This window comes from Mauremys reevesii, linkage group 4 (assembly GCF_016161935.1).
Source record: "Mauremys reevesii isolate NIE-2019 linkage group 4, ASM1616193v1, whole genome shotgun sequence".
Classification (NCBI taxonomy): domain Eukaryota; kingdom Metazoa; phylum Chordata; order Testudines; family Geoemydidae; genus Mauremys; species Mauremys reevesii.
Window position 1 is genome coordinate 48,703,614 of NC_052626.1, and position 27,376 is coordinate 48,730,989.

General features: G+C 42.7%; 1 protein-coding gene across 10 annotated transcripts in view; it reads right to left on the reverse strand.

The window, feature by feature from the left end:
• The window catches only part of NUBPL (nucleotide binding protein like), a 157,050-nt gene that overhangs the window by 52,964 nt on the left and 76,710 nt on the right, over window positions 1-27,376 (reverse strand). For all 10 annotated transcript variants that reach the window (XM_039538840.1, XM_039538838.1, XM_039538841.1 and 7 more), the window contains one exon: window positions 10,790-10,883. In XM_039538840.1, coding sequence (XP_039394774.1) covers window positions 10,790-10,883 — 94 coding nt within the window. The remainder of the gene's footprint in view (window positions 1-10,789; window positions 10,884-27,376) is intronic.

Sequence of the window (27,376 nt, forward strand, 5' to 3'; positions counted from 1 at the left end):
ACTCCTCCGTTCCATACTGCCACAGCAACAATCCGCAGAGGCTCTCAAGGTGGATCCCTTCTTGTTCAAGGAAAGGGGGCTGCTAGCAGGGCATTTACTGTGAGGTCTCCTAGACTCTGGAACTTGCTCACCCTTGGTCCAAAATAGTCCAAATTTGGTGACATTATGGGCAAAAAAAAAAAGACATCTGTTTGGCAGGATTTTTGGAGATGGCTGAGAGTATGTTTCTGAAATGATAATGTGGAAGAAAGGAGCTTTTTTTTGTAGAAGGCTAACTGGTTGAATTCCTGTCTCAATGACCATTTTTATACTGTGGGGATTATGTTGTGATATTAATTAAGTGTTAGGGCACCCAGAGCCTTTGTACAAGCATCCTTTTTATTATCTAAATCAAAATAGTCACTGCCTCGGATGCTCTGCATATTTCTCCCTTTACCGAGTTATCAGCTCTTGCCTCTTTCTGCCCTGTCACACTCCACCAATCATACAGCCTTGAATGCTCACTTGCCTGACTATCTACAGATTAAATAAAAATCTGAATGTTCCCCTTTGATGGACAATCATCCTTTTAAAAAAAGCACCACTTCTGGGAGGCTTTCAAGCCAAGGGATGAAAATGTGGTGAAGGAGGTCTAATTTCCACAGAAGAACATATGTTTTATTTGTAAAAGAAGACACAGCACTAAGATTCAGCTTTAGTTACCGCCAAACACCATCCTATACTCACTATGTTTTAAATCATTTATTTTGTCACCCTCTGAGAAAATAACTAGAGAAGAGTATACAGTACCATTAATCATTTGGGTGTCTCTCACCTTTTGTAACTGTCAGACCAACCCCTTGTTTTATCTTCCTATTCATAATACTTGGTCTACAAATGTAGTCATCATAGCTGATCTAGTACTTATCACATATTTATGCCTCTGTTGGCAAAGCCCAGAGAGAACCTCGGATAGTAAATACAGTATATTGTGCTGCTTTTTCCAATACTTAGATACTATTTTCCAGGACGAAAAAAGTTCATAGAAGTCTGACTGAATATATAATCACTTCAACCAGTCCCTGAAATATGTGTTAAATTAGTCTGCCTGCACTATCAAAGAGATACTAACATTTAAATCTATATTGAAAAAGTTCTGAGCCATTCATGCATTAACTTGTACTATATTTGGAGCTATAAATTATATTTATAATGTCTGCTGTGGACGGAAGATTCACACTGAAATACTAAGTGTGTCCAAAAATTAGATAACCCTGGATAATTATCTGAATTCTTCAACCACCAGCTGTGCTATATCTGACAACAGAAAAAAAATTAGTATATGAATTATATCTTGATGAATAAAACAAAAAAATGTTATATAGTCACACAGGATTATAGATATGTTCGCTATTTAAATTGACCTAAACCTATAAGGATTTTCTTTAGTGCAATTATACAAAAACTGGAATGCATGTATGAGACAGCATGATCTGACAAAAATCAATGTGGATGTCTGAATCAACATGCAAAAATCTCACACAACAAACCTGACTTTAAAAAAAAACAAAAAAAACCCACCAGCTAACTTCTACAAAAGTGCCCACAAAAAGCTGCCAGAAAAGGCTGCCTTGCCGACTCTCGTCAGTAAGAAAGACTGGAGGATAGAATGAAGTGTAAGGAACAGACTAAAAGATGTGAAAATGACAGTATTTGATTGGATGCACTCCAAACTGGATTTGCATAAGTGTAAGAGAGATCCAGTGGTTACACTAGTGGGTAAGTTCAAAAACACCTTTGAACTTAAACTGTATGAACAAATGTGATTTGCTCCTGTTTGGTGAGTTCTTATAGAGATTTCTACAAAGGGTTTTGGTCATTCCTCTTCCAAATGGACCAACGAACAGAAATCCTACTAGGAAACTTGCCGTTTCAGTTGGTTCAAAGGGACACAGAACTTGAAAAATCATACATTCTTCTCCCCTAAGGTATGCAACAACATCCTAGAAACATCAACTGCAATTGTATTTCAAATCTGATTTGAAATTCTCCAATTTTATGACTTGCTTTTATATGTTAATTTCTGGGCAGACTGAGAGGGTTGTTTGCACATCTGTGACTTTTGGTTCACGAGCAGGAGCCACGATGACATCTGGCGAGGAACTACTCTGGAAGCCACATACTCTCTCCTCTGTTTACTCTGTGAAACTGTGTGAGGCAAATAGCTCTAGTCTGGAACAGAGACATGAATTTGAGTAAATTTATTACCTTGCCAATGCATGATATTATGGCTAATAAAACTTTTTACTAATGTATACTTCTTGTTTCTATTAATTATTATAATTTGTAAGCTATAGTTGATCCACTCCAAAGTCTACAGAGTAGAGGGTGGAATGACATTGGTTCTACCTATCGTGTGTCTGTTCTGTCAGAGAAGAGAGACTGACAGTCTCCATTGCCATCAATCTGTCACGTTTCACTAAAACTAATTCCACTTTCATTTAAATAAAGGGAGGAAAAATAGGCAATTTTTCATGTAGTTTAAAATCAAGCTTGATAATTCAGACTGCCTAGGAGGAAGAAAGGTTTGTATTTATAAGGCCCTAGGTCCTTCTTTCTCTAAGAGATCCAATTCCTACAGTCCATGTGGCCTTCACTGCCCGATGGTTAGATAATCTTCCTAAACGGAGGGATAGATAAATATATCTCTTGGCTATAATCAAATGTATATTCATTATGGAGGCTAAAACTAGTTATCTTTTATTTATTCTTCTATATCCAATTTATTCTGGATTTCAGATTTTTTTATACAATATAAATTTATATGTAGTCCAGTGTCACATACAATAGATGAAGGATTCACCTTATCCCCTCCACTTCATTAGTTTATGCCAAATGGCTGCCAATTTGATACCGAACACAAAATTTTCCAGCTTCCCAAGAACAGAGAAGTGTTAGGAAACCAGCAGGCTACTCAAACATGTGCATTCAATATAGATGGCAAGGCAGTCACCTCTGCACACTCCATAAACTGAAAGTAAAATGGGAGAACAATGAACAAGTCAGAAGGAAAACAAAACATGAATGTAATCAATGGTTTCCACTCTAATCTGACCGAGGGAACTACAATAAAATTCCTTATTGGAAGGCAGATCAGTGGCGGAAAAAAGGAGTTCTTGCCAAACAAGAAAATACATCCATTTTATCTAGCCACACCTTGTTCAATAGTTTTGTTGAAGAATTACAGATAGTAAAATCATGCTAAATAACTTGTATCTTGACTGGAATGTGGATCATAGTGATAAAACCAACAATTGTTTCCTACCCAGCACCCCTTTAAATAAACAGCTGTAGACACACACAACTGCCACAATTTGCTCCCTCCAATCAAAAGAATGAGAGGATGATTTTTTTGCTAATATCACAAATGAGTCAGAGTTTAAAAATGTATTTCATTGTTTTGTTTCTTACCTGTCATTTGGGTATTGCTCCAACTACCTCCTCTTTCATTGAGGGAATTATCTGTATATGATGTTAGGTTTAAAACATTCTTCCAGATTTTTTTTTAAAGTGTCAATTCCTACCCTACAACCAAAATTTTGTAACCCATCTTCTCATTTCTCATTTAAGCAACCCTAAAAACAACAACCTTTGCCAGTACAGTTTTTTTTTCTGATTGTGGGAACATGTGCACATGACTGGCGTAGGTTTCATGTAGTGAAGTCCCTCCACTACAAGTTTCCTTCAAGAAAGAAAGAAAGAAAGAAAGAAAGAAAGTTTCCATACACTGCCTGTTATAAGAAAGCCACAGTCAGGGCTTGGCTACACTTACAAGTTGCAGCGCTGGGAGTTACAGCGCTGGTCATGCAGCTGTGTAGGGCCAGCGCTGGAGTGTGGCCACACTGACAGCTACCAGCGCTGCAGTGTGGCCACACTTGCAGCACTTTCCAGCGCTGTATTGAGAGGTGCATTGTGGGCAGCTATCCCACAGAGCACCTCGTCCCATTTTGGCGCTGAGTATTGTGGGAAGGGGAAGGAAGTGTGCGGGTCATTCCGCTTCCTGTGTGTCAACGCCCCGTGGTGCATCGCTTCACATCCCAGCATTCACTCTTTCCGGCAACGTTTGGCGCCATTGTGAGTGTCTTTCTGTTTTACTCTCTGTGTGAATCGCGATTTCTGTGGCAAATGGAGCCCGAGCTGCTGAGGACTGTGCTGATGAGTATCGCCAGCACAACACGTTTGGCAGTCGAGCTATTCCTTCAGCTCCAAAGTGACAGTGAGGAGTCTGACGATGATATCGATATCGATTCTCCTGCCGCGTGTGACACTAAAGTGCTTGTGGCATTCACGGAAATGCTCAGCACCGTTGAACGCCGCTTTTGGGCTCGGGAAACAAGCACTGAGTGGTGGGATCACATCGTCATGGAAGTCTGGGATGACAAGCAGTGGCTGCAGAACTTTAGTATGAGAAAAGCCACTTTCATGTGACTGTGTGCTGAGCTCGCCCCCACCCTGCGGCGCAAGGACACAAGATTGAGAGCTGCCCTGACGGTGGAAAAGCGGGTGGCTATTGCAATCTGGAAGCTGGCAACTCCAGACAGCTACCAGTCGGTCGGGAACCAGTTTGGAGTGGGAAAGTCGACCGTTGGAATCGTTTTGATGCAAGTTTGCAAGGCAATTAATCGCATTCTTCTAAGAAAGACCGTGACTCTGGGGAGCGTGCAGGACATTGTGGATGGCTTTGCACAAATGGGTTTCCCTAACTGTGGAGGGGCGATAGATGGGACGCATATTCCTATTCTTCCCCCCCCCACCTGGCATCAGAGTACGTTAATCGTAAGGGGCATTTCTCTATGGTTCTCCAGGCGCTTGTGGATCACCGCGGGCGTTTCATTGACATTTACACAGGCTGGCCTGGAAAGGTGCATGATGCACGCATCTTTCGGAACAGTGGCCTGTTCAGGAAGATGCAGGCAGGGACTTTTTTCCCAGACAGGAAGATCACAGTAGGGGACGTCGAAATGCCCATTGTGATCCTTGGAGACCCCGCTTACCCGTTACTGCCTTGGCTCATGAAACCCTATACAGGGAAGCTTGACAGGAGCAAGGACCGGTTCAACTACAGGCTGAGCCGGTGCCGAATGACTGTGGAGTGTGCTTTTGGGCGTTTAAAAGCCCGCTGGCGTTCCTTGTATGGGAAGCTAGACTTGGGGGAAAGCAGCATCCCCGCGGTTATATCCGCTTGCTGTACCCTCCATAATATTTGTGAAGGGAAGGGTGAAACATTCAGTCAGGCATGGACCACCGAGGTTCAAGTCCTGGAGGCTGAATATGCACAGCCAGAGAGCAGGGCTAATAGAGAGGCCCAGCACAGGGCTACAAGGATTAGGGATGCCTTGAGGGAAGAATTTGAGGCTGAAAGCCAACAGTAATGTTTGCTGCCTTGCATGGGAGTGAATTGCACTGTTTACACTGTTATTCTATTATCCCTAAAATGATTTGCAGTGCCTCTTTCTTTACTGGGCTAAGGTATCTTTCACTATCTGCTATAATAAAGACTGTTTTCAAAGCCAAGAATTGTTTTATTGAAAAGAAAAAAACTTCCTTGACAGACAGACACACAACATTTCATGAACACAAGAGGGCAGGGGTGTGGGTTGGTGAACTGTACAGTCACAAGTTTGCATATGTCCTGTCTGGAGTGCTGTTTAATGAATCCTGCACTTCAGGGTGCATATACTGCATGGTGATGGGGGTTGAGTGCAGAGGGTAAGGGTGGTGGTAGGTATCAGGGCTGGTTGGGGAACGTACAGGTGTTGGAGGCAGCTGGTGGTGGTAAGAACCTGAATGCTGGGGAAAGGTGGTTTGAGCTGACATTGGGGCACAAGGCAAAAAGCTTTGGGACGGGGGGGGGGTGGGGGAGTAGCACGGTAGTGCTCTGCTTGCATGGCAACGAGTGACTCGATAGAGTCCGCTTGGCGCGACAGGATGCTTAGAAGCTGGTCTGTGCTTTTCCTTTTGGCCACTGCATTTCTCTGCCGGTTCCTGCTTTCCCTCTGGTGGATCTTGCTTTCCTTTTCTCTCCACTCCTTCAATTCTTTACTCTCTCTAGCAGAGTGCTGAAGAACAGTTTTCAGCATGTCCTCTTTGCTCTTTCGGAGATTTTTTCTCAAATTGTGCAGCCTCTGTGCGGTGGAACATCTGCTCAGTCCAGTAGTCAAGGTCACTGTAGAAACCCAGAAATGACAATATTTAACAGGGGCAGCATTGTATTCACTATCTCCAGACATTAATAGTTACACTGAGGGAGTTCTCACTTTAGCATTCTTTTACCACACACATAACACAACAGAAGCCACGAAATGGTGAGTGAGGGGTGCTTATAGAGGGAGAAGTGGGGCTTAATTGATATAGGGGAGCTGGTTGCTTCAGGTAATCTGGAGTGATAGAGGGGTTGAGTGAAGATGCAGCTGCAGGGGTGATCTTCACTATCTCCCTATCTCTTCACTAAAGAGTCTCCCAACATTTTTCACAGGAGTTAATCCTGGAAGATGTCTCCCTGCTGCGAGTCACTAGGGAACAGCGGGAGGCTCTTTTACAGCAATGTGGATTCCGCCCTGGGCCCTATGCGGCTTGCCTGTGTTCAGAAATGGTCCCCCCACCCCTCGCGGGACGCGTCAGCATGACTGGGACAAGGAACACAGTGGCTCTCCCTATAAACCTGCGAAGGCACATTGCCCACGCTCTGGCTGAAACTTTTGAGGAGATTACCGAGGCCGATTACCGCGACGTGATAGACCACATCAATGGGCTATTCCACATCTAGGCATGCATGCATGCAGCCATAACCCCCCTTCCTCTCCAGAAACATTTCCACCCAGAAAATAAAAGCCGCTTACCGGTAACCCGCTCCTCTGCTTGTCCTTCTGCAACTGCTGGCTGCTGCGATTGGGTACTTTCCTCCTGGCTTGAGAAGAGCTCCTGGCTGCATGCCTCCTGGAAATCTGGGGTGTCTTCCCCCATCCCAGTAGCTTCACTGACGTTTTCCTACCCCCCCCCCCGCCGCCTCCTCTGCCTCCGCCTCCGCCTGTCCCCCAGCCTGCTCAAAAGTGTCCATCGTTGTCCTGGGATTGGCAGTGGGGTCACCCCCAAGTATCTCGTCCATCTCCCTGTAAAAACGGAAGGTCGTGGGGGCAGCTCCGGATCGGCGATTCCCCTCGTGGGCTTTGTAATAGGCACTCCGCAGCTCTTTAACTTTCACCCTGCATTGCAGCGCGTCCCGATCATGGCCCCTATCCAGCATGGACCTTGATACCTGCTCAAAGATATCGTAATTCCTACAGCTGGAGCGCAGCTGGGACTGCACAGTTTCCTCCCCCCAAACACTAATGAGGTCCTGCAATTCGCCAGTGCTCCATGCTGGGGCTCGTTTGCCGCGTGGAGGCATGGTCACCTGTAAAGATTAACTGATTGCACTCCACACACACCTGGCTGCAGCAAACAGGAAGGAGATTTTTAAAATTCCCGGGGCATTTAAAGGGCGGGTCACCTGAGGCAAGAGCAGTAGAGTGCAAACTGATGAGCAGAGTGGCTGAACAGGAATTCTGGGATAACTCCTTATTCCCTGGAGGACAATTAAAGCGCTGGTGAGTGTCCACACCTGCTGAGCAGCGCTGGATCACCAGCGCTGCACTCCTTATACCCCTGCCGGGATGGGTTTTCAGCCAGCGCTGCAACCAGGGAGTTGCAGCGCTGGTTGTGCCCTGCAAGTGTGGACGGGGTGTAATTGCAGCGCTGGAAAGCCTCCACCAGCGCTGCAACTTGTAAGTGTAGCCAAGCCCTCAGACAGAATGCAGAAAATGTAATGCAAACACTACATCTCACATGTGCACACCTGCAAATCAAGGCAAATATAAACTTCATGCACACCACACTTGAGACTATACATCTAAATGCAAAAAACTGTATAGTGACCTTGAGAGAAAGGATTTATACCACTAGCACTATCACAATCCATGTTACCCTCAAGAGAAACACAAAGTACAAGAAAATCAGAGAAGTAACTGATGATGGGGCAACAACAGATTCTTTCTGTAAAAACTGAAAGAGAACACCCAACTAAGAATAAGATGGCACACAGAAGAGAGCAGCAGAATATTGTATGCAACTCTACTAGAATTCATCCAGAACCATGTGACACTGGGTATGTCTACACTGGAAAGAAAAACCTGGCATTGAGTCAAACCCTAACTTATGCTCTTAATCAGCTTTCAGGTCTTACAAATGCTACTGTCAAAGGCAAACCTGTGTCCGTCTGATCATTGTTAGCAAGCCAAAGCCATAGGATTTATATTGCAATTGTTTGTTTGTGATTTATCTAAAATTTTTCTTTCATATAACTCATTTATTCTCACATTCTCCTTCAAACACCCTATCAGATAAAGATAAAGCATACAGAGCACGCTCAGCATACAATATCCTGATTGCACACCACATTCAGTGGTGATATAAGGTACTAAGAAAGTGTGGTATCCGCAGATGTTTCTTAAGTACATGCTGGGATTTTTCTGCAAAAGCCCTCAGTTAGCAAATGTAAAGCAGCTACTTCAAAAACCTAATATAGTTTTAAAAACAAAAGGGAAACAGGTTTAATGTGCCATATAGGGTGAGGAATTTCCAGTTCAAGATGCACAAACTAACATTTTTCAAATTATTTCTTTTAAAAGGAAATGCTGACAGGAGACAAGCAGTGAAGGAACACACATCAATTAGACAAGTAGTTGACAAGTATGTTTGTTAGAAAGAACAGCCATGTAACACACAGCTTTTAGAAGTATACCATACAATTTTATATTCTGTTAGCAACCTGTTATGAGCCTTCATCACAAGTGAAATAACCATCGAAAACTTTTAATATTACTTTAGTTTGCTACTGCTTAAAAAGAAAAGTAGGAGGGAAGGAGTGCCAAAGGAAACGGATGTATGTATGCACATATGAGCTTGTTTGTTTGTAACTTTGGTGTCAACAGAGTGGAAGCTGTACAAGGCAGTACCATATTATTTCCCTTACACATCAACATATTTACCTGATAGCCGCAAAAGTATTGGAGGAACTTCTCTAATTAAGCTAACAATCGCCATTGACATGAGAGTTACTGTCTCTTCCTGGAAACATAATTTAAGACTCCCTTCTCTCTTTCTTTTGCCAAATACTAACAATGGTATGGTATCAGAGGGGTAGCCGTGTTAGTCTGGATCTGTAAGAGCAGCAAAGAGTCCTGTGGCACCTTATAGACTAACAGACGTATTGGAGCATGAGCTTTCGTGGGTGAATACCCACTTCGTCGGATGCAACAGTGGTATGTAATCTATCACTGAAATCAGCCTCTGTACCAGATGACTGAGGGATAGCTAATGTAATGCCACTTTTTAAAAAGGCTCCAGAGGCAATCCTGGCAATTACAGGCCAGTCAACCTAACTTCAATATCAGGCAAATTGGTTGAAACTATACTAAAAAAACAGAATGGTCAGAACCAGATGAACGTGATTTGTTGTGGAAGAGTCAACATGATGTTTCTAAAGGGAACTCAAACTTCACCAATCTATCAGAATTCTTTGAGGGAGTCAACAAGCATGTGGACAAGGATGATCCAGTTGATATAGTATACTTGGACTTTCCGAAAGCCCCTTCATATAACAGAAGAACCAGGGGTTCCCCGATGACGTTAATAGGCAGCAGGTTTAAAACAAACAGAAGGAAGTACTTCTTCACGCAATGCAGAGTCAACCTATGGAACTCATTACCAGTGGATGTTCGAAGGCCAAAAGTATAACTGGGTTCAAAAATGAATTAGATACGTTCATGGAGAACAGCCAAGATGATAAGGAATGCCATGCCATGCCCTGGGTCTCCCTAAAACGCTGATTGCCAGAAGCTGGGACTGGATGATGGCAGATGGATCACTCGATAAATTGCCCTGTTCTGTTAATTCCCTCTGAAGCATCTGGCACCGGCCACTGTTTGAAGACAGACTACTGGACTAACTGAACCATTGGTCTGACTCAGTACGGCCACTCTTATGTTCTTATGTTTTAAATTTCTGTCATTCATTCTGTTCACTGCCGACAGTGGTCTCTGTCAAAGCATATTAGATGGACAAATCTACAACCACTCATTCAAGGAGTGATCCTGTAGGAAATGCCTTTGCCTGTTGAAAGGCAGCATCTTTAACTCCCATTGTGGTCAATGAGATTTGTGGACACTTAGTATGTCACAGAGTTGAGCCATACGAATTCAAATCTCCAGCTAAAATTCAAATTCAGAACACCAGAGAAAGGAGGATCCATTAGTGTGTTAAAGCATGGTGTAGTTTGCCTGATTAAGCTTTGTGCATTAAGAAGATTGCTTGACTTGTAACTAAAAAAAAAAAAAAACAATTATCAAGACAAACTTTTTTAAACTCTATTAGCATTCATATGCCACAATGAAAAGTGACAGGGAATATATTTTCTATTATTAACTCTACCTCCATCAATTTACAATGCAATTGCTTTTTCCCAGAACATTGATTTGTTCAACTTCTCTAGCTTTCTAAGTCTGTTAACTTAAAAAAAAAGAAAAGAAAAAACTGTGTCACTGCTGACATTTTAAAGATTGTTTGTACTTTTCATCAGCATTCAGAGAATATTTTCACATTATGTTTCTATACATTTCTAGTATTTTCAACTGTAATTTTCTAAAAGATGTTTCTATTGCTATGAAGAATTAAACATATTGAAGTATTTGAAAGAGTCACAGTAAAAGTGTACCTGTAACTGGAATATTTTGTGAGACTGATAACTGTACGTCTCCTGTTCCAGGCGGCATGTCAATTACTAAGTAGTCCAGTTGACCCCAGTCTACCTAAAAAAGATTTAAATGCATTTTAAAAAGAGAGTTGCACCTTCTGGGAAACACAGCCTGAAATTAAACTTGGTACAATGTATAATAAATGCACCAATGGCACACCTCAGGAGACTGATACTATAAATCCCTTTTAGTCTTGCTTTTAGCAAGCAATCAAGACAGATTTTCTAAACAATTTGCAAATTTGTTGGCTACTTGAAGCTATGCCTCTGAGCATAACTTTGCCCTTCTTATGAAGGATGATCTTCTTTGACATTTTCCCCACAAAACGTAATCACAATCTCATTATTCTAAGTTGTTTATGTCAGAAATGCTGAATCATGTAACAGAGGTCATAAGAAAGTGTTATATAAATCTCAAGTCAAACTACTACTTCTTGTAACAGTATTCCTTAGCAATTGTTTTCATTAATTTTTAAAACAATCTTGCTCTCTGTTTATAACTTCTTAGATGTTTGAAACTGTATAAACTGCCTTACCAAATTTTTTTTCTAGTTTATTGTTGTGGTTTTACTCATCAATGAAGAGCTTTCAAGACTGGCTTTTAATTAGGGAAAAAATAGCAGTGAAGTATTGGGTTAAACAAAATCAAAAGAGATAATTATATAGATTTAGCATGTTCATAAGACACAAAGAATATATAGTTTAGATTTGGTGCCTAACAACCAGCAAAGCTTCCTGTTAAAAATACTGGGCCCAAATCTGGGGGTGCTGTGATTATTTTGTGCTATTTTGTATGACATAAAGTAAGCATATAGTTTGCTTAAACATTTCCCAGGGAGATTTCCATGCATCATCAGGCTCCCAAGTTCAATGCCGAGATAGTATTAAGTAGAATTAGTGCGATCTAACTACCACTGAGTCTTTCGTCTCTCTGGCACCAAGGCTTTTGAGAGTACAGCTGGATGAAAAAAAGGGTGGTGGTGGTGGAGGGAGGCCGTGTTTCTGATAAGGTCACACTGGTCATGGGGTGACCTTTTGGTGCATTCTGACTTACACCTACATGTGTAAGATAGAGCCTTCAGCTGTTCTAATTTAGGAGAACACCTAGCAAGTAATGGGATTTGGCTAGACTTTTTATTTTATATACTGAATCATATCAGTAGCATGATATAAGGTGCAAACACCTGTCAAATTACAATTTCTTGTTGTTTAGTACTGTTCTTTATCAGCAGTGTGTGCATTACTCTGTTTTCAATATGTCCTTGTATAGATAATCATCTTGTGAGGACAATATACTTATCCCAGCAACTGATTTAATTGCTGCAGGCAGATCAGGAGTGTAGCTATGATTCACAGACTCTAGGACTGGAAGGGACCTCGAGAGGTCATCGAGTCCAGTCCCCTGCCCTCATGGCAGGACCAAATACTGTCTAGACCATCCCTGATAGACATTTATCTAACCTACTCTTAAATATCTCCAGAGATGGAGATTCCACAACTCCCTAGGCAATTTATTCAAGTGTTTAACTACCCTGACAGTTAGGAACTTTTTCCTAATGTCCAACCTAAATCTCCCTTACTGCAGTTTAAGCCCATTGCTTCTTGTTCTATCATTAGAGGCTAAGGTGAACAAGTTTTCTCCCTCCTCCTTATTGACACCCTTTTAGATACCTGAAAACTGCTATCATGTCCCCTCTCAGTCTTCTCTTTTCCAAACTAAACAAACCCAATTCTTTCAGCCTTCCTTTGTAGGTCATGTTCTCAAGACCTTTAATCATTCTTGTTGCTCTTCTCTGATCTGTGGTCTTGAGCCAGCTTCAGGCTTTTGCAAAGATTTTTTCTCTCCTTGATAGGAGGCGCTGCAGCAGCAGAATTCTTTATTTCCAATGTAACCCATATTCCCTTGGGCCATGGGGGGGGGGGGATGCCCCATTAATGGGGGGAGAGGAGGAGAGAAACTAAGAGGTCAGTAAGAGGCCACAATCAATTTTTGTTTTATTCTTACATTAAAAGTTTGTGGAAAAACTGTGTGTAATTTGTGATGTGTTTTTGGATCAAGGTATCCTGATCTTCAAACCCCAAAAAACGGATCAAATTAGCAGCTGGATTGTAATTAAGTACAGATGAGGTGCAAATTACCAAAATTGAGGCTAACCTCACTTAGTACTGCTTTAATGTACCTCCCTCTGCTGCCCTACCACAGTTTTCGGTATGTATCATCAGATCAAGTTACAGCAAAGAAAAAACAGTTACTTACCTGTACTGTAACTGTTGTTCTTCAAGATGTGATGCAGATGTGTATTCCACATGGTGTGTGCTCCCAGAACACCAAAGCCAAAGAACTTTGCCTAACAGGGCCCATAGGGGCAGTGCTTGTGCCCTGCAGCCTTAGGCCCTCCTCTGGCTGTGGAAGAGCCACCCTGAACCTCCTCAATTCCTTCACATGGAACATTGAGAGTACAGACTCTGATACAGAGGGGACAGAGGTTGGGTTGTGGAATATGTTTGCATCACATCTCCAAGAACAGTTACAGTACAAGTAAGTAGCTGTCTTTTCTTCTTCAAGTAGATGCAGCCGTGTATTTCACATAGGCCACTCACAAGCAGTACTCACAGGAGGCGTGGCTCAGACTCTATTTAAACAAGGACTGCTGGATTACCTTCCCAAAGTATCTGGTCTGGATGCACTGCAATGGCACAGTGGTTTGTAAATGTATGTATAGAGGACAAAACAGCAGCCCCGCAAATGTCCAATATAGGAATGTCACTTAGAAATGCCATCAGCATTGCCTCGGCCCTTGGAATGAACTTGCACGTTTTGAGAGGCACAGTCTGAGCTACTTTGTATGCTGTCATGATACAGGAAGTTATCTACCTAGAGACAGTCTGTGGTGAGACTGCTTGCATATAAAACAAACAGATGGAATGAAGAACAGAAAGGTTTAGTCCTATCAGGTAAAAAGCTAAACATTGCCTGACATCCAATGTGTCAGGATGCTATTCATCTGGGGTTGAATGCTGTTTAGGGAAGAACACTGGTAGAAATATAACTTGTTTCAAGTGAAACTGAGAAACCACTTTAGATAAAAACTTAGGGTGCAGAAGCAGGGTTACTTTGTCTTCGTAAAATTGCATATAACTAGGATCTGCCATCAAAGCTTGCAACTAACACACTCTCCTTGCAGATGTTATCACCAAAAGAGAGACAGGAAAGGGAGAAAGAAGAAGTTGCCAGAGGCTTTAATGGAGGTCCTATAACAGCTGCTAAGACAGCATTATGGTCCCACAAAGGAACTGGTTCTTTAACCGGTGGGTGGGAACAAGTGACTCCTTTCAAGAACCTCACTACCATGGAGCTCAAAAATACCCATTTCCCATGTATGGGTGGATGAAATGTCAAAATTGCTGCCAAGTGCATTCTCAATTAACTAAATGCACAACCAGACAACTGAAGGTGTAGTAGGTACTCCAAGATGTCCTGGATACAAGCCATCTTCTACAGAACTAACAACCACATCGAGAACTGCTTGCACTTGGCCAAATAGGCCACTGTGGTGGAAGGTTTTCTACTGTTAAGCAATATTTGCCAGACTGCCTTCAAACACCATTGCTCCTCCTCATCTAACCTTGCTGGAGATGCAAGGAGCAAAATCGGACTGTGATGCTGAGTAAGGCGGTCAGAGCAAAGAGGAAGAGATATGGGAGGCTGAACCAATAACACGAGGAGGTCAGAGAACCAGCAATGTCTCAGCCATGCTGGAGCAATGCGAATGAGCTTGGCACAATCCAATTTCAGCTTGAGAATGACCTGAGGGATGATCAAAATCAGACATAATGCATACAGAAGTGCTAAGTCTCAGCTCAGGTGAAAAGCAGTGGTCAGGGAGCCCAGACTGAGATCCCCTTTAGAGCAAAACAGAAAGCATTTTTTGTTGTCTCTTGTGACCAGGTTGATTGTTGGGATGTCCCAAACTGTAAAGATGGACCACAGGACGCTGAGCTTCAGGGACCATTTGTGATTCAGGGAGACATTTCTGCCAGGTCATTCTGGAACCCAAGTAAGTGAATGGCCATGGAGATCATGTTTTCCCCACTGCAAAACTGCCAGAGCCTGATCACCTCCTCACACAGCATGTTGGTCTGTTCATATAATACATCACAGTGGTATTGTCAGTATCCAGAGCCAATTATCTCATCATAGAAGGCAATCAGCTTGGTCAGGCAGGACTTGCCCTTGGTGAATCCATGTTGACCGTTCCTGATCACCTTCCTCTCTCCTCCAAGTGCTTAAAAATGGAGACCTAAACTCAAGTTTTGCCTTAGCAAAGAGAAGATGTTAGATTGTGTCCTATCATGCTCCTGTGCTCTGTTTCCACTATTCTGTAAGGGCAGAGTACTAGTATGGGTGTTAGTGGCACCTTGGGGCACTGCTCAAAGAGGGTAGTGTTAAAACTGAGTTGCAGAAGTGGTATGTACCTTAACTTTGTATTTCCTGGTACACGTCAAGGCAGAGCCAGGGGCTCGGATACTGCCCCCAAAGATTCCAGCACACACACAGGATGTGGGGAGAGGGACACAGACCCCCCCAAAGGACAAAGTCTCCCAATCTTGGCTCACATGGGGGTCAGGGAGAGTGGAACACACCCTCCAAGAGAGGCATAGCCCCCCAGATGTGGGCACACATGAGAGGGGATGATGTGGACCTAACAGACTCCCGCATCCCTCATCTCCCCTACTCCTCCTGCCATCTCCCCCATTTTCTGTCCATCCACTCTCCCTAATTCCACTGGCCTGCACACCCCCACAACTCCTCTCTTCTATCATCCACCCCCATTTATCTGCCTTCCCTATTCCTACCCACTTCTGTTCCCCACCCCTTTTCCCCACCCTCCAATCTCCCAAACCCCACACCACTAGCACTGCTCCCACATACACCTACATTCCTCCTTTCACTCCAACCTCCTATACTCCCTACCTCTGAACCAAAAATGTTAAGAACATAAGAACAGCCATACTGGGTCAGACAAAAGGTCCATCTAGCCCAGTATCCTGTCTTCCGACATTGGGCAATGCGAGGTGCCCCAGAGGGAATGAACAGAACAGGTAATCATCACGTGATCCATTCCTCGTTGCCCATTCCCAGCTTCTGGCAAACAGAGGAATCTAAAAAATGTTATGAGCATCTCATGTTAGGAGACTGTATATCATGAAACCTTTGACTTTAAGCATATTCAGTTCCATTGTTCTGGAAACACAATTACATTATCCTGTCTTTCGTTTTCCCTCCAGTTAATCAATGCTAATTGATTAATCAATGCTGGCACTCTCCTATAATATTTCCCCAGGTGGAAAAGTGGCAACATGCCCAGTAATTGTTCTCACATAACCGCACAAAGGATGTATACTTTATTATCTTTCAGAAAATACTTAGAACCTCTTCTAAATTAGCTGTACAAATTAGTAAGGCAAAGTTCCCAGAACAGAGGTGGATGGATGGTAGCAGCATGCCTATATATCATTAGCAGATTTCTGCTAGGGATCCATGGGTGTAGCTCAAGCCCAATGACTATAGCATGTCCCCTTGAACTATCCACCTACTGTGCCTGGAAACCCTGCATGCACACTTTAATCCTTTTTTGGTTCATAAGTTTTGCCATATGCCATTCTTGATATCCAAACTCTTAAGGTCAATAACTTTTTCAATACTGCTTCCCCAAAAGGGCCATATGTTCCACACACTAACTAAGATAAATGTTGAGTGACTTTGATCAGTTGGGGGAAGATCTGAGCAGATCCACAGCTCCAACTGTGTACAAAAATAATTGTAAGAACCAGATGATTTTGTAAAATGGTGGGAGAGGGGGGCTTTAGAGGGCTACATCTTTCTGAAAAGACCCCAAATTTGAACCACTACCACTGCCCAGCACCCTATGAAAAACAGAAAATTCCATGCCATCCAAGTAAGAATGTGTTCCACCTTAACTATACAAATAAATATAGTAATGAAAGACGACAACATGCCTTTGTTAGCAATCTTGGTAGAAGATTTTAGTGAATTCCAGTTATTTTAGATAAAATGTTAAGATATCTCAACCCACACAGAAAAGCCCTATTTTAGCCTCTGAGATTAGAGATGGAGAACTAAAGTAAGCATTTTACACAGATGACATTTTATCTTGGAAGTCTCCCATTTTGTGTTTTTAACATCTAAATCCTGCTTGCTTTTAAAACCAGAAAAGATTAAGCATTCTCAAGCACCTACAGATTGGTTAGTCTTTCAGAATTTGTGTCGCTGTTAAATTAATATTTAAGTCATTGTAAAGACGATACACTGAAAGGTAAAGGAGATCCATTGTTAAAAGAAAGGGATATTAAGCAGTTCACAACATGAATAAAAAGATTCAAATCCTTTAGATACATGTACACATGTACTTCACGATTTCCAGAAAAACATCCATGTCTAAGCTCACCAACTGATCTGCCACATAATGCTGAGTATACAGTGTTTAAATGTATATACTTTTGAAATAACGAAAGACAAAAAAGATGAATGAATGTAACAAATAAACCTGAACTTTTTAATGAATACATTGAAAAAAATATTCCTTCATTCTGAACTAAATGTTTCAGTTACAATTTCTAGACTACCTTTCAGCTACCCCATAGTCCAGTGAGCAAGTGAATTTGGCAATGCATTTTGTAAGCTGTACTTTAGTGAGCATATTTCATACTATTCTTTAGCCAGACACCTTAGGGCAGTGTTTAATACTACCATTCTGCACACCTAAAATATTTCTTTCGAATGGCATATTTGTGAAGATACATTTTCGTACACAGATTGAACTATTACAGGTTTTCACAAAGTTTTTTATTTGCTTAGGCAAACCTATTGTAGATTGGTAGGAATCCTAGTATGAAAATTAACTTTTGAGGCAGGGTCACAGATCCTTATACTATTAAGAGAAGCAAACTATCTAAGAGTCTTTGGAAAGTCACCTTAAACTTCTGATTATGCCATAATGCAGTGAACAAAGAAGCAGTAGCATTGCAACAAACAGTAGTCATATCACGTCTACCCCAGCCAATACAATGTTCTTGAATGCCCCCTTCAGATCATAGATGATACAGGAAGCCAGAAGCAGGAAGGAGATATTCTTACAGTTTTGCAGTCAACTTCACTTTGGGAAGTTTTCTACCTTTCGTAAACCTCTTGATTCTCATGGTTCACAATGCAAGCAGAGAATAACCTTGTATTCACACTTGGGTTATTTATCGTACATATTTTATCCAAACCACAGTTGAGGTTATTTGCAGTCATACAGCCCCTTGACAGGACTCATAAGATACCCAGGGTCAGGGCTGATATGTATTTGTATGCTAAAACCCTATAGAAAACCCAAGTTCTGCAGAAGTGAAGTGAATGATTCAATAGATGGCGCACCTCTCTTTGTATCATTACTGAAGTTGTGCCTTAGCAGTTCAGGGTGCCACTCTGCTACTGAAAGTGACACATGCAAATAAAATCTTTACAACTTGTGGCCATTAAGAAAATTCTAACAATTTTTGCAAGAGCAGCAGTTTGTAAATCAGGCCATATTCCAACATGGGCAATCATTTTTTCTATCTCCTTAAAATTCTCCTGTAGATTAAATTAGCCAATTTATTCTTCACTTCCTCTCTGCACCAGGATGAGTCCTGAAATACTCCCTGTGACGTTATTGATATAAACTGGGACCATATAGAACATGGTTTGCAACCAAGGTCCTGTAGTGGCACCAAATCTTAGGTAAAGGGGGTCATATAAGGTGTCTAAGACCAGGTTATGGGTTGCTGGTTATGATTATGCTGTCTATATGTATGTATCATTTTGTAGTTGAAGTTATAAGTATTGGCTCTATACTGTCTGTATTTTGTATTTGTGCTCTGCTTCTGGGTGACACCGCAGACAAGTTGGTGTTAGCTCTTCCTAGCCTGCTTGATGGCCCATTAAGGACCATCAGCTACACAATTGACCCATGGAGAGAAGGCAGACATGCCTTGTGACTCAGCAAAGTATGCAGGGACTTGCCCATGTGACTCCAGACTCCATTTTGCTGTAATTTTCCACAGTAAGGACAAAGAGGTTCTTACACCTGGAAAAGAGACTATAAAAGGCTGACGCCTCATCTCCATCTGGTCTTCAATCCTGCTTCTTACCTCTGGAGGGACTTTGCTACAAGCTGAAGCTCTACACAAGGGACTGATGACCCATCCCAGCAGGGGATGTACTCCAGAGACTTGATTTGAACCTGCAGTTTATTCCATCACTGCTACAAGCCTGAACTAAGAACTTTGCCATTACTGTATGTAATTGTTTAACCAATTCTAGCTCTCATCTCTACGTTTTTCCCTTTATGAATAAACCTTTAGATTTTAGATTCTAAAGGATTGGCAACAGCGTGATTTGTGGATAAGATCTGATGTGTATATTGACCTGGGTCTGGGGCTTGATTCTTTGGGATCGAGAGAACCTTTTTCTTTTATTGGGGTGTTGGTTTTTATAACCATTCATCCCCAGGACGAGTGGGACTGGTGGTGATACTGGGAGACTAGAGTGTCTAAGGAAATTGCTTGTGTGACTTGTGGTTAGCCAGTGGGGTGAAACCGAAGTCATTTTTGTCTGGCTGGTTTGGTTTACCTTAGAGGTGGAAAAACCTCAGCCTTGGGCTGTGACTGCCCTGTTTGAGCAATTGGTCCTGAATTGGCACTCTCAGTTGGATCCCGCCAGAACCGCATCATGGTGTAGCATGGAACTGCAGTCAACCTGCCTTAGCTTTCCTCTTGGTTTTACACTGATTCTCTTGGCCTTCAGCTTAGTTCAGTTGCTGAGGTAACTTGGCCCTCCAGCTAAGTAACAAAAGTCTGCCCCTTCTGGGGTAATCAAAGTCCAAAGGAAAACGTCAATCTTCTGTCCCAGACCTGTGCTAGGCCTACAACAGTCTTTGGCCCTTCTCTTCATTGGCTCAAAACTTGCACATTTTCTGGGCTCTGGTTAGTTCCTTCTTCTTCTGCTTAACTGCAGGGGTTGTTGCACCCTCTATCAGGTTGGTAGCATAGGGGGAACCCACACACACTCTACCATGTATTCCTGGCCCTGGGAACCCTAAATAGTTGGGCTGTCTGATCCTGGTAGCCACAAACTGCTTTGCTTCTCCTTCCCAAGGCCTCTTCCTATACCTGCTATCCCCCTTCCTGAGGTCAAACTACTTCACCCTTGGAACAGGAGATTACAGCCCTCCTTCTTGGGGATGTGCCTCCCTTCTGGCAGACTTCCCCCAGCTTTCCCTTGAAACAGCATTACACAGCCCATCTTCCTGAGTCTGTGTGGCAGTCTGAATGAGCTTTTCTTCTCATCCTCATCAGGGTTCAGTTTCGGCACCAGTGAAACCTCCATCCAAGGCACTCCAGACTACGTGCCCTTCACTAAGCTCCATGCAATCTTTCTACCTTCTGAGCATCAGTAACCTGACTAGAACACCTGAACCCATTTCCAGATTGAATGCTGATACTGCCATGGAACACTTATTCTTGAAACAGGAGTTGGCTGGCCTCGAGGCCCCAGTATCTTTAAATCGGACAGAGACCATCCTGTTACACTCTCTTAAAAACTGTTGGTTGTGTTGATAGCACAAAATGGTTGCTGCTTTTCTGTCAGCTGACTGGGATGAGGGCAGTCTAGTATAGTGGCCAGAGTGGGTAGCAGGCCTATGGGCAGGGTCAGAGCTGTAGTGTTGCATCGGGAACCAAAGCCAACGGTCAAAAACAGATGGCAGAAACTGGGTCCAGAGCCAAGGGTCAAGCTGGTGTCCATAGTCAGGAGCCAGAGATAAGAGTCAAAAACAGAGGTCAGGAACTGGAGACTGAGCTGGGGGTTAAGCTGGAGTCTGTAGTCAGAACCAGAGCCATATGTCAAACAACTGGAGTGAGCAGTGTATCAGGCATGGAGAGATTCAAGGCAGGGGCAGGACACAGGACAGGCTGGATGCAAGACAGGAGCAGAAGAAATAAGGTAACATGGTAGCAGGCACAGTGGAGAGCAAGAGCACTGAGAAGCCAGTATGCTGTGCTGGCTTAAGAGCCAGCCTGCTGGCCCCTCTGCAGGCAATCAAGTTGCACGGTTAATCAGGCAGCTGTACTGGTAAGGCTGCCCAGGGACTAGCTCTGCTACAGGCCCTGATTCCTGACATCTTCTACCCACAGACAGCTACATTCCAGCGATGGATAAATACAGACTTTGCCTCTGTATCTGGATCCTTTAGGATGAAAAGACTTCAACGTGATAAGTATTATATAAACACACATAACGAGTACGAATTGACAAATTCTCTACAAAAAAAGAGTGGGGGGAAAAATCTAGACACTAAACCTCTCCAGCTCTATCACCAAAGGAACATTTGACAACATTTTCTGAATTGTCCTGAAGTAATTCCCTGTTGGGTGAAAGTAAGTTTTTTTCATACAGAAGTTCATAATGGAATCCCTGGCACTTTCTCAAACATCATTGCTAGGCAACAGTAAAATACACTGTTAACACATATTGCAATTAAATTATTATGGTGTATTTAATTTGACAATTAAACAAGCTTCTCTCACATTTTTCTTCTGAAATCACATAAAAAACAAATTACATACATTATATGAACAGTGCCCAATTATGGTTCTCATGAGTCTTAGGGCATGGCTACACTTGCAGATATAGAGCGCAGGGAGTTAAACCAGCCTTTGGAGACCGCAGCAGGGAAAACGATGCTGAGTGTTTACATGCTCAGCTGGAAGTGCACTGGTGTGGCCACATTAGCAGCTCTTGCAATGCCACAAAGAGCAGTGCATCGTGGTAGCTATCCCAGCATTCAAGTGGTTGCAACATGCTTTTCAAATGTGGGGGGGAGGGGTGTGGAGTGTGACAGGGAGTGTGTTCTGTGTGTATATAAGGGGGAGAGAGAGTGGGTTTTGGAGGTTCTGAGAGTGTGTCAGCATGCTGTCTTGTAAGTTCAGACCCTCTACTCCCCCACCTCTCTCTCACACACTCACAGCAAGTAACATTTCACACTAATGGCTTGCTTTGTCCCGGAGCAGATAAGCATGTCAGATGTCAGAAATTGAGCTTTGAAAGGGGATATCTGCACTCCTACAGCTAGGGTGACCAGACATCCCAATAAAATTGAGACTGTCCCAGTATTTAGGCGTTTGTCCCACATCCTGAGCAATGTTCGGTCAGGACGCAATTTGTCCCGATATTTCACAGCATTCCATTGTTTTTTTTTGCTCCGCCAGCGATCCCCCCCCCCTCCATGTGTCCCGATATTTCCTTCCTCTCATCTGGTCATCCTACCTACAGCTGATTCCAAAACAATTACAAGAGTGGCCACTTGACTTAAGGGGAATTATGGCACATTTCCGGAGGCCAATGAAAGCGCAGTAACACAACACTGCGTTCACACTGACACTGGAGCATTTCAGCCGAGGTGCAACAGGCATTATGCTTCTCATGAAGGTGGATTACCAGGAGCGCTCCAGCTGCAGAGTCCAGGCGCTCTAAGTGCCTTGCCAGTGTGGACGGGTCAGGAGTCAAGGCGCCTGGGTCTGCTTTAATGCACTCTAACTTGCAAGTTTAGCCATGCCCTGAGCACACTGGGAAGGGGAGGAGATATACTGTTCTAGTATTATGCCCTGCAGGTGTGTGGATGGCATTGGGAGGGCCTGTTCAAGAGTATCCCCTCCAATGGAGCTGTCCTCATGTGCAAGGGCCACAGTCATGGCCATGCTATTGCCCTGGCCAGAAACTACTCCCTCTTGACTGCTGCTGCTACTGACAGTGCTATTCAGTCCCCCTTCATGCTCACCACTAAGAGCTTAGAAGGGAATTAAAGCAAAACAAAATGAGGTGGAAATGCCCAAAAAGCTGTGGAGGGTGAAAAGGGGGGAAGAAATGAGAAACCTTAGTTCTGTAGAATTTTATTCTGCTCAAATTCTCAGAAACCTCTCCTTTTCCAATTTGGGGTTGGGGTAGATCTAGGATCTGTAGGACCAAGAGCTGCAGAGATAGGTAACATATAACTGAGCATAAAACTAGGCACCAAGGGTTTGGAGATTCACCCCCTTACATCTATTCCCTCCCATTCTGGACCTTTGGGGGACATGGGTGAGCATTCATATCACGCTTCTCATCAGTACATGGCCCAGGCCAGGGAAGTTAATAATCGAACCAGCAGATCAAATTCAGTGATGAATCCTAGTTACGTGCCACCTGAGGCATGTTGCACCATATGCCAAGATGATTCTGGACCCTGTGGCCCAGGGAACTTATAGATGTCAACTGACATAGCACACAGGAGGTGTACAGTGTTTTACAAGGATCCCCTGGGTCTGATATCTACATAACAGTTTACCAAAGGATAGCATGTGAGGTCTCTATCAAGAGCCAATAGTTCACTGGTTGTCACAATTATTGCAAAATGTTTGTTAGTGAAAAAGTTTAAGAGATATGTAAAATGTAAAATATTAGGTTCCAAAACGTCAAAGTAAAGCTTGCCATCCTATTTGAGATGAGCCTCAAGGCTAACTCCATCAGCATATAGATCAATGGATATCCACGGAGACAGGCTATGTTTACTGTGTGGGTTCAGGACCAAGGATTTACAAAGACAAAGGAACCCCAAGATAAGTCACTAAAGAAGGGACTTCCTGGAGTAAAAGACAATAGTCTGTAACTGCATTTTTAAAACAAAACAAAACAAAGGAAGCAAACTCACAGCATGTTTGTCTTATTAAAGGAGGGTCAGAGCCATATTGGACGGAAAATACTGCAAGGATTTTGGGTGAGCAATATTCTACAAGACATGTTAATTAAATCTATGCTCCACAATGGATTACAATTTTCTTTTATATATATCCATTTGTTTTCAGGACTTCTAGTTGCTATTACTTGAATCTCTATACTTTGTTAATACACTTATACTTGATTACACTATAAACATATCTAAGTGCTTCGTGCGTAGCAGAGCGATGATCTGAGTAAAAACTAGGGTGGGCTGTTTGTTTGGAAGCAGCAAATCTGTGAATACTGCAAGTGTCTAGCTGAACATGGGCTAGACACTCCAGAGAGATGATCAGAGGGCTCAAAGACTGGAGTGCGCCTATCACTAACCCTTAAGAGACAGCAGGGCCTGCGAGGCCTAGAGGGGAGTGCTTGTGTTACCCGTAGCTGGTAGAGTTGAGGAGGTGACCCCCAGCAGGCACAAACAAGCATTCTTCACACTAAAGGCAAGCAGTAGCAAGATGCCTCTCCAACCTGGGTACTCTTGGGAAGTGTCACACTTCCACAAGGGAAACTTCATGGAGTTTCCTGGCTCGTCTCTGTCCCAGTGTATAGGGTTTTTCCACAAGTGGATATGAGACAGCCCCTTATTAAACAAATGATTGTATTTATATTTAATTATTAAATATTAAATGTTAAGTGCAATGATCTCTTATAACAATTTATATCATTTAATGGAAAGTTTTCCAGTACTACAATTACTAAGTCTCAACAAAAATTAAGAAAGGGAAAGTTTAATTAAATTTGAAATTGTAAGAGGAAATCAGATGATAGACTTTTTGAAATCCACTACTGCTATTTCTTAGACATTATTAAAATGGTATATGCAATCAAGCTATGATATAATAAAGCTATTTGTACTCAAATCCTGTTTAAATGCAATATTTGACCAAATCATGGCCATTAGTTCTCATGTTCCCAATCAGTTCTAAGAAATGTGTCTATATGTAAATACTACTACTTGTGGACAACTAAATGTGCTTAGATTAACAACACATTATAGTGAGGGAACTCTCTTTGCAAGCAAAGTGGATGGTAATGAGAAAAATCTGCACTGTAACATCTGATATTTCTTCACATGCAAAGATGTTTGCCTCTTTAATATGTACAGCATATCAAACATTTCAAACCTTGGAAATGTAACTGTGCTTTGCATACATGTAGCATTCATCTTTTTTTTAAAAAAAGATGAAATTTGACATTTATTGTTAAAGCAATGTAAGTAAGTGTCATGTGTGTCTATGTATTTTCCCTTACTCAGAAATATCATTAATGCTTCTATGTAAATTGCTTTACAAATCAAACAAAATACCAGGTATTCATAATATGCATTCTGAATGAGTATTCTAAATAGCAAGTTTAATATGAGGCAGAACATGCAAATGTCAGTGGTATCTGCAGGAAAGTACACTCAGTGGTAGCTGTAGGAAAGTATACGGTCAGAGTACAATGTACACAAGGCAGCACTGAAAGATTTTAACAAAGAATAGCTACTTGTGGTTTTGTAACAATCCCAATGTTTAGTAAATAACAGAGATAATCTTTATTTATTCTTATTAAGAGAAGCACATGCAGAGTTCCAGTCAAGAAGCACTTCAGATACAGACTTGGCAGCAGCCAAGCAGCTACCACAGCTTGGAACACCAATGTTAGAGCAGTTCTAAGAGGTTCATTTAAATAGGGTTAAAGTATATTCCCCACCTGATCTCTCGCTTTCAGCAGATACTATATACAAATAATTATGTAAAAGTAAATGTTAAATATGGGGACAGAATGAGGAAGCCCGGAAATTCTCCTGATGACTGCACAGACACAGCTGTCCCCATCTTTTTATTCAAGATTAAACCAATACCAAAAAGTAATCTTTCAAGGGAATCTTTCTAGGATCCCACTTAAGCCTACACATACAATTACATAAATTACTTTATGATTTAATTAAGGCTTTTGACAGTCCTACGTGACATACAAACAAACTAGGAAAATGTGGTCTAGATGATATTACTATAAAGGTGAACACAACTGGTTGAAGACCATACTCAAAGAGTAATTATCACTGGTTCAGTGTCAAATTGGGAGGGCGTATCAAGTGGGGACACACAGGGGTCAGTCCTGGGTACAGTACTATTCAATATTTTCATTAAATTACGTGGATAATGGAATGGGGAGTATGCAGATACAATTTGAAAATTTACAGATGACATCAAGCTGGGAAGGGTGGCAAGCACTTTGAAGGACAGTTTAGTCGGGCAGCTCCCACAGTCCAGCGGAAAAAGGGTTAAAGTCAGACCTGGGAGAAGGTGGTGGCTGAGAGCTGCTAAGCTGGGCCGCTTGGGGAAGTGGCTGCAGCTGGGCCACGCCTCAATCAGGCCATAGCTGGCCTGTATAAAAAGCCTGGGAGCCAGAGGCCCAAGAGAAGTCTCTCTCCAGGATGGGTGAAGCAGGGCTGGGGAAAGGCCAGAGGAGCAGGGGAGCTCCAGGCTGGCAACTCCCCAGACTGCAGGGCCTGGTCCTAGACCCACAGGGGTACTGGGAGGCAGGCAAAGGCAGCAGATCCGAACCCCCTTGCCTATGATGAGTGGCTTTTACACTGCAGTCTGCCCCAGGGAGCCGGGGGCTTAGTGATGACTGGCAGCAGCCCAGACCAAGGCAAGGTGGTTATTAGAGGGTTGGGGGTTCCCCAGACAGGGGAGATCAAAGGCAGAGTGTGGGCGTATTACCAGGGGGCAGCACCCCAGATAAAAGGGCACCGGGGTCTGGGAGGGACACAGGGCCGGAAACATGCGGGACACTGGCCTGCAGAGGGTGCCCAGGCTGGAAAAAAGCTAAATTCCCTGAGACGACCAGCAGGAGGCACCACAGGGGTGAGTCCTGCACGTTTACAGACAGCATTAGAATTCAAAATTAGCATGATAAATTGGAGAACTGGTCTCAATTCAACAAGATGAAATTCAATAAAGATATGTGCAAAGTACTTCACTTAGGAAAAATCAAATGCACACCACCACAATGGGGAATAACTGGCGAGGTAGTAGTACAGCTGAAAAGGATCTGGGGGTTATAGTGGAACACGGATCGAATACAAGTCAACAGTGTGATACAGTGGTGAAAAAGGCTAGAGGTAATTGTCCTGTCCTGTTCAGCACTGGTGAGGCCTCAGTTGGAGCATCATATCCAATTCTGGGCCCCACACTTCAAGGAAGATGAGAATAAACTGGAGGAAGTCCAGAGGAAAGCAACAAAAATGATAAAACATTTAGAAAACCTGACCCATGAGGAAGGGTTAAAAAAACTGGGCATGTTTACTCTTGAGACAAGAAGTCTGAAAGAGGAACCTGATAACACTCTTCAAATATGTTAAGGGCTGTTAAAAAGAGAATGGTGATCAATTATTCTCCATGTTCACTGAAAGTGGATGTATGTGTAGTATGGGTTTAACCTGCAACAAGGGAGATTTAGGTTAGATATTAGGAAAAACTTTAACTATATGGATAATAAAGCTCTGGAATAGGCTTCCAAGGGAGGTTGTGAATCCTCATCATTGGTGGTTTTTAAGAACATATTGGACAATCACCTGGCTACGTTTACCTGATCCTGCCTCAGTGCACAGAATTGGACTTCATGACTTCTTGAGGTCCCTTCCAGCCCCACATTTCTATGATACCATGATTTAAGAAAATTATTTTAGGAATAAA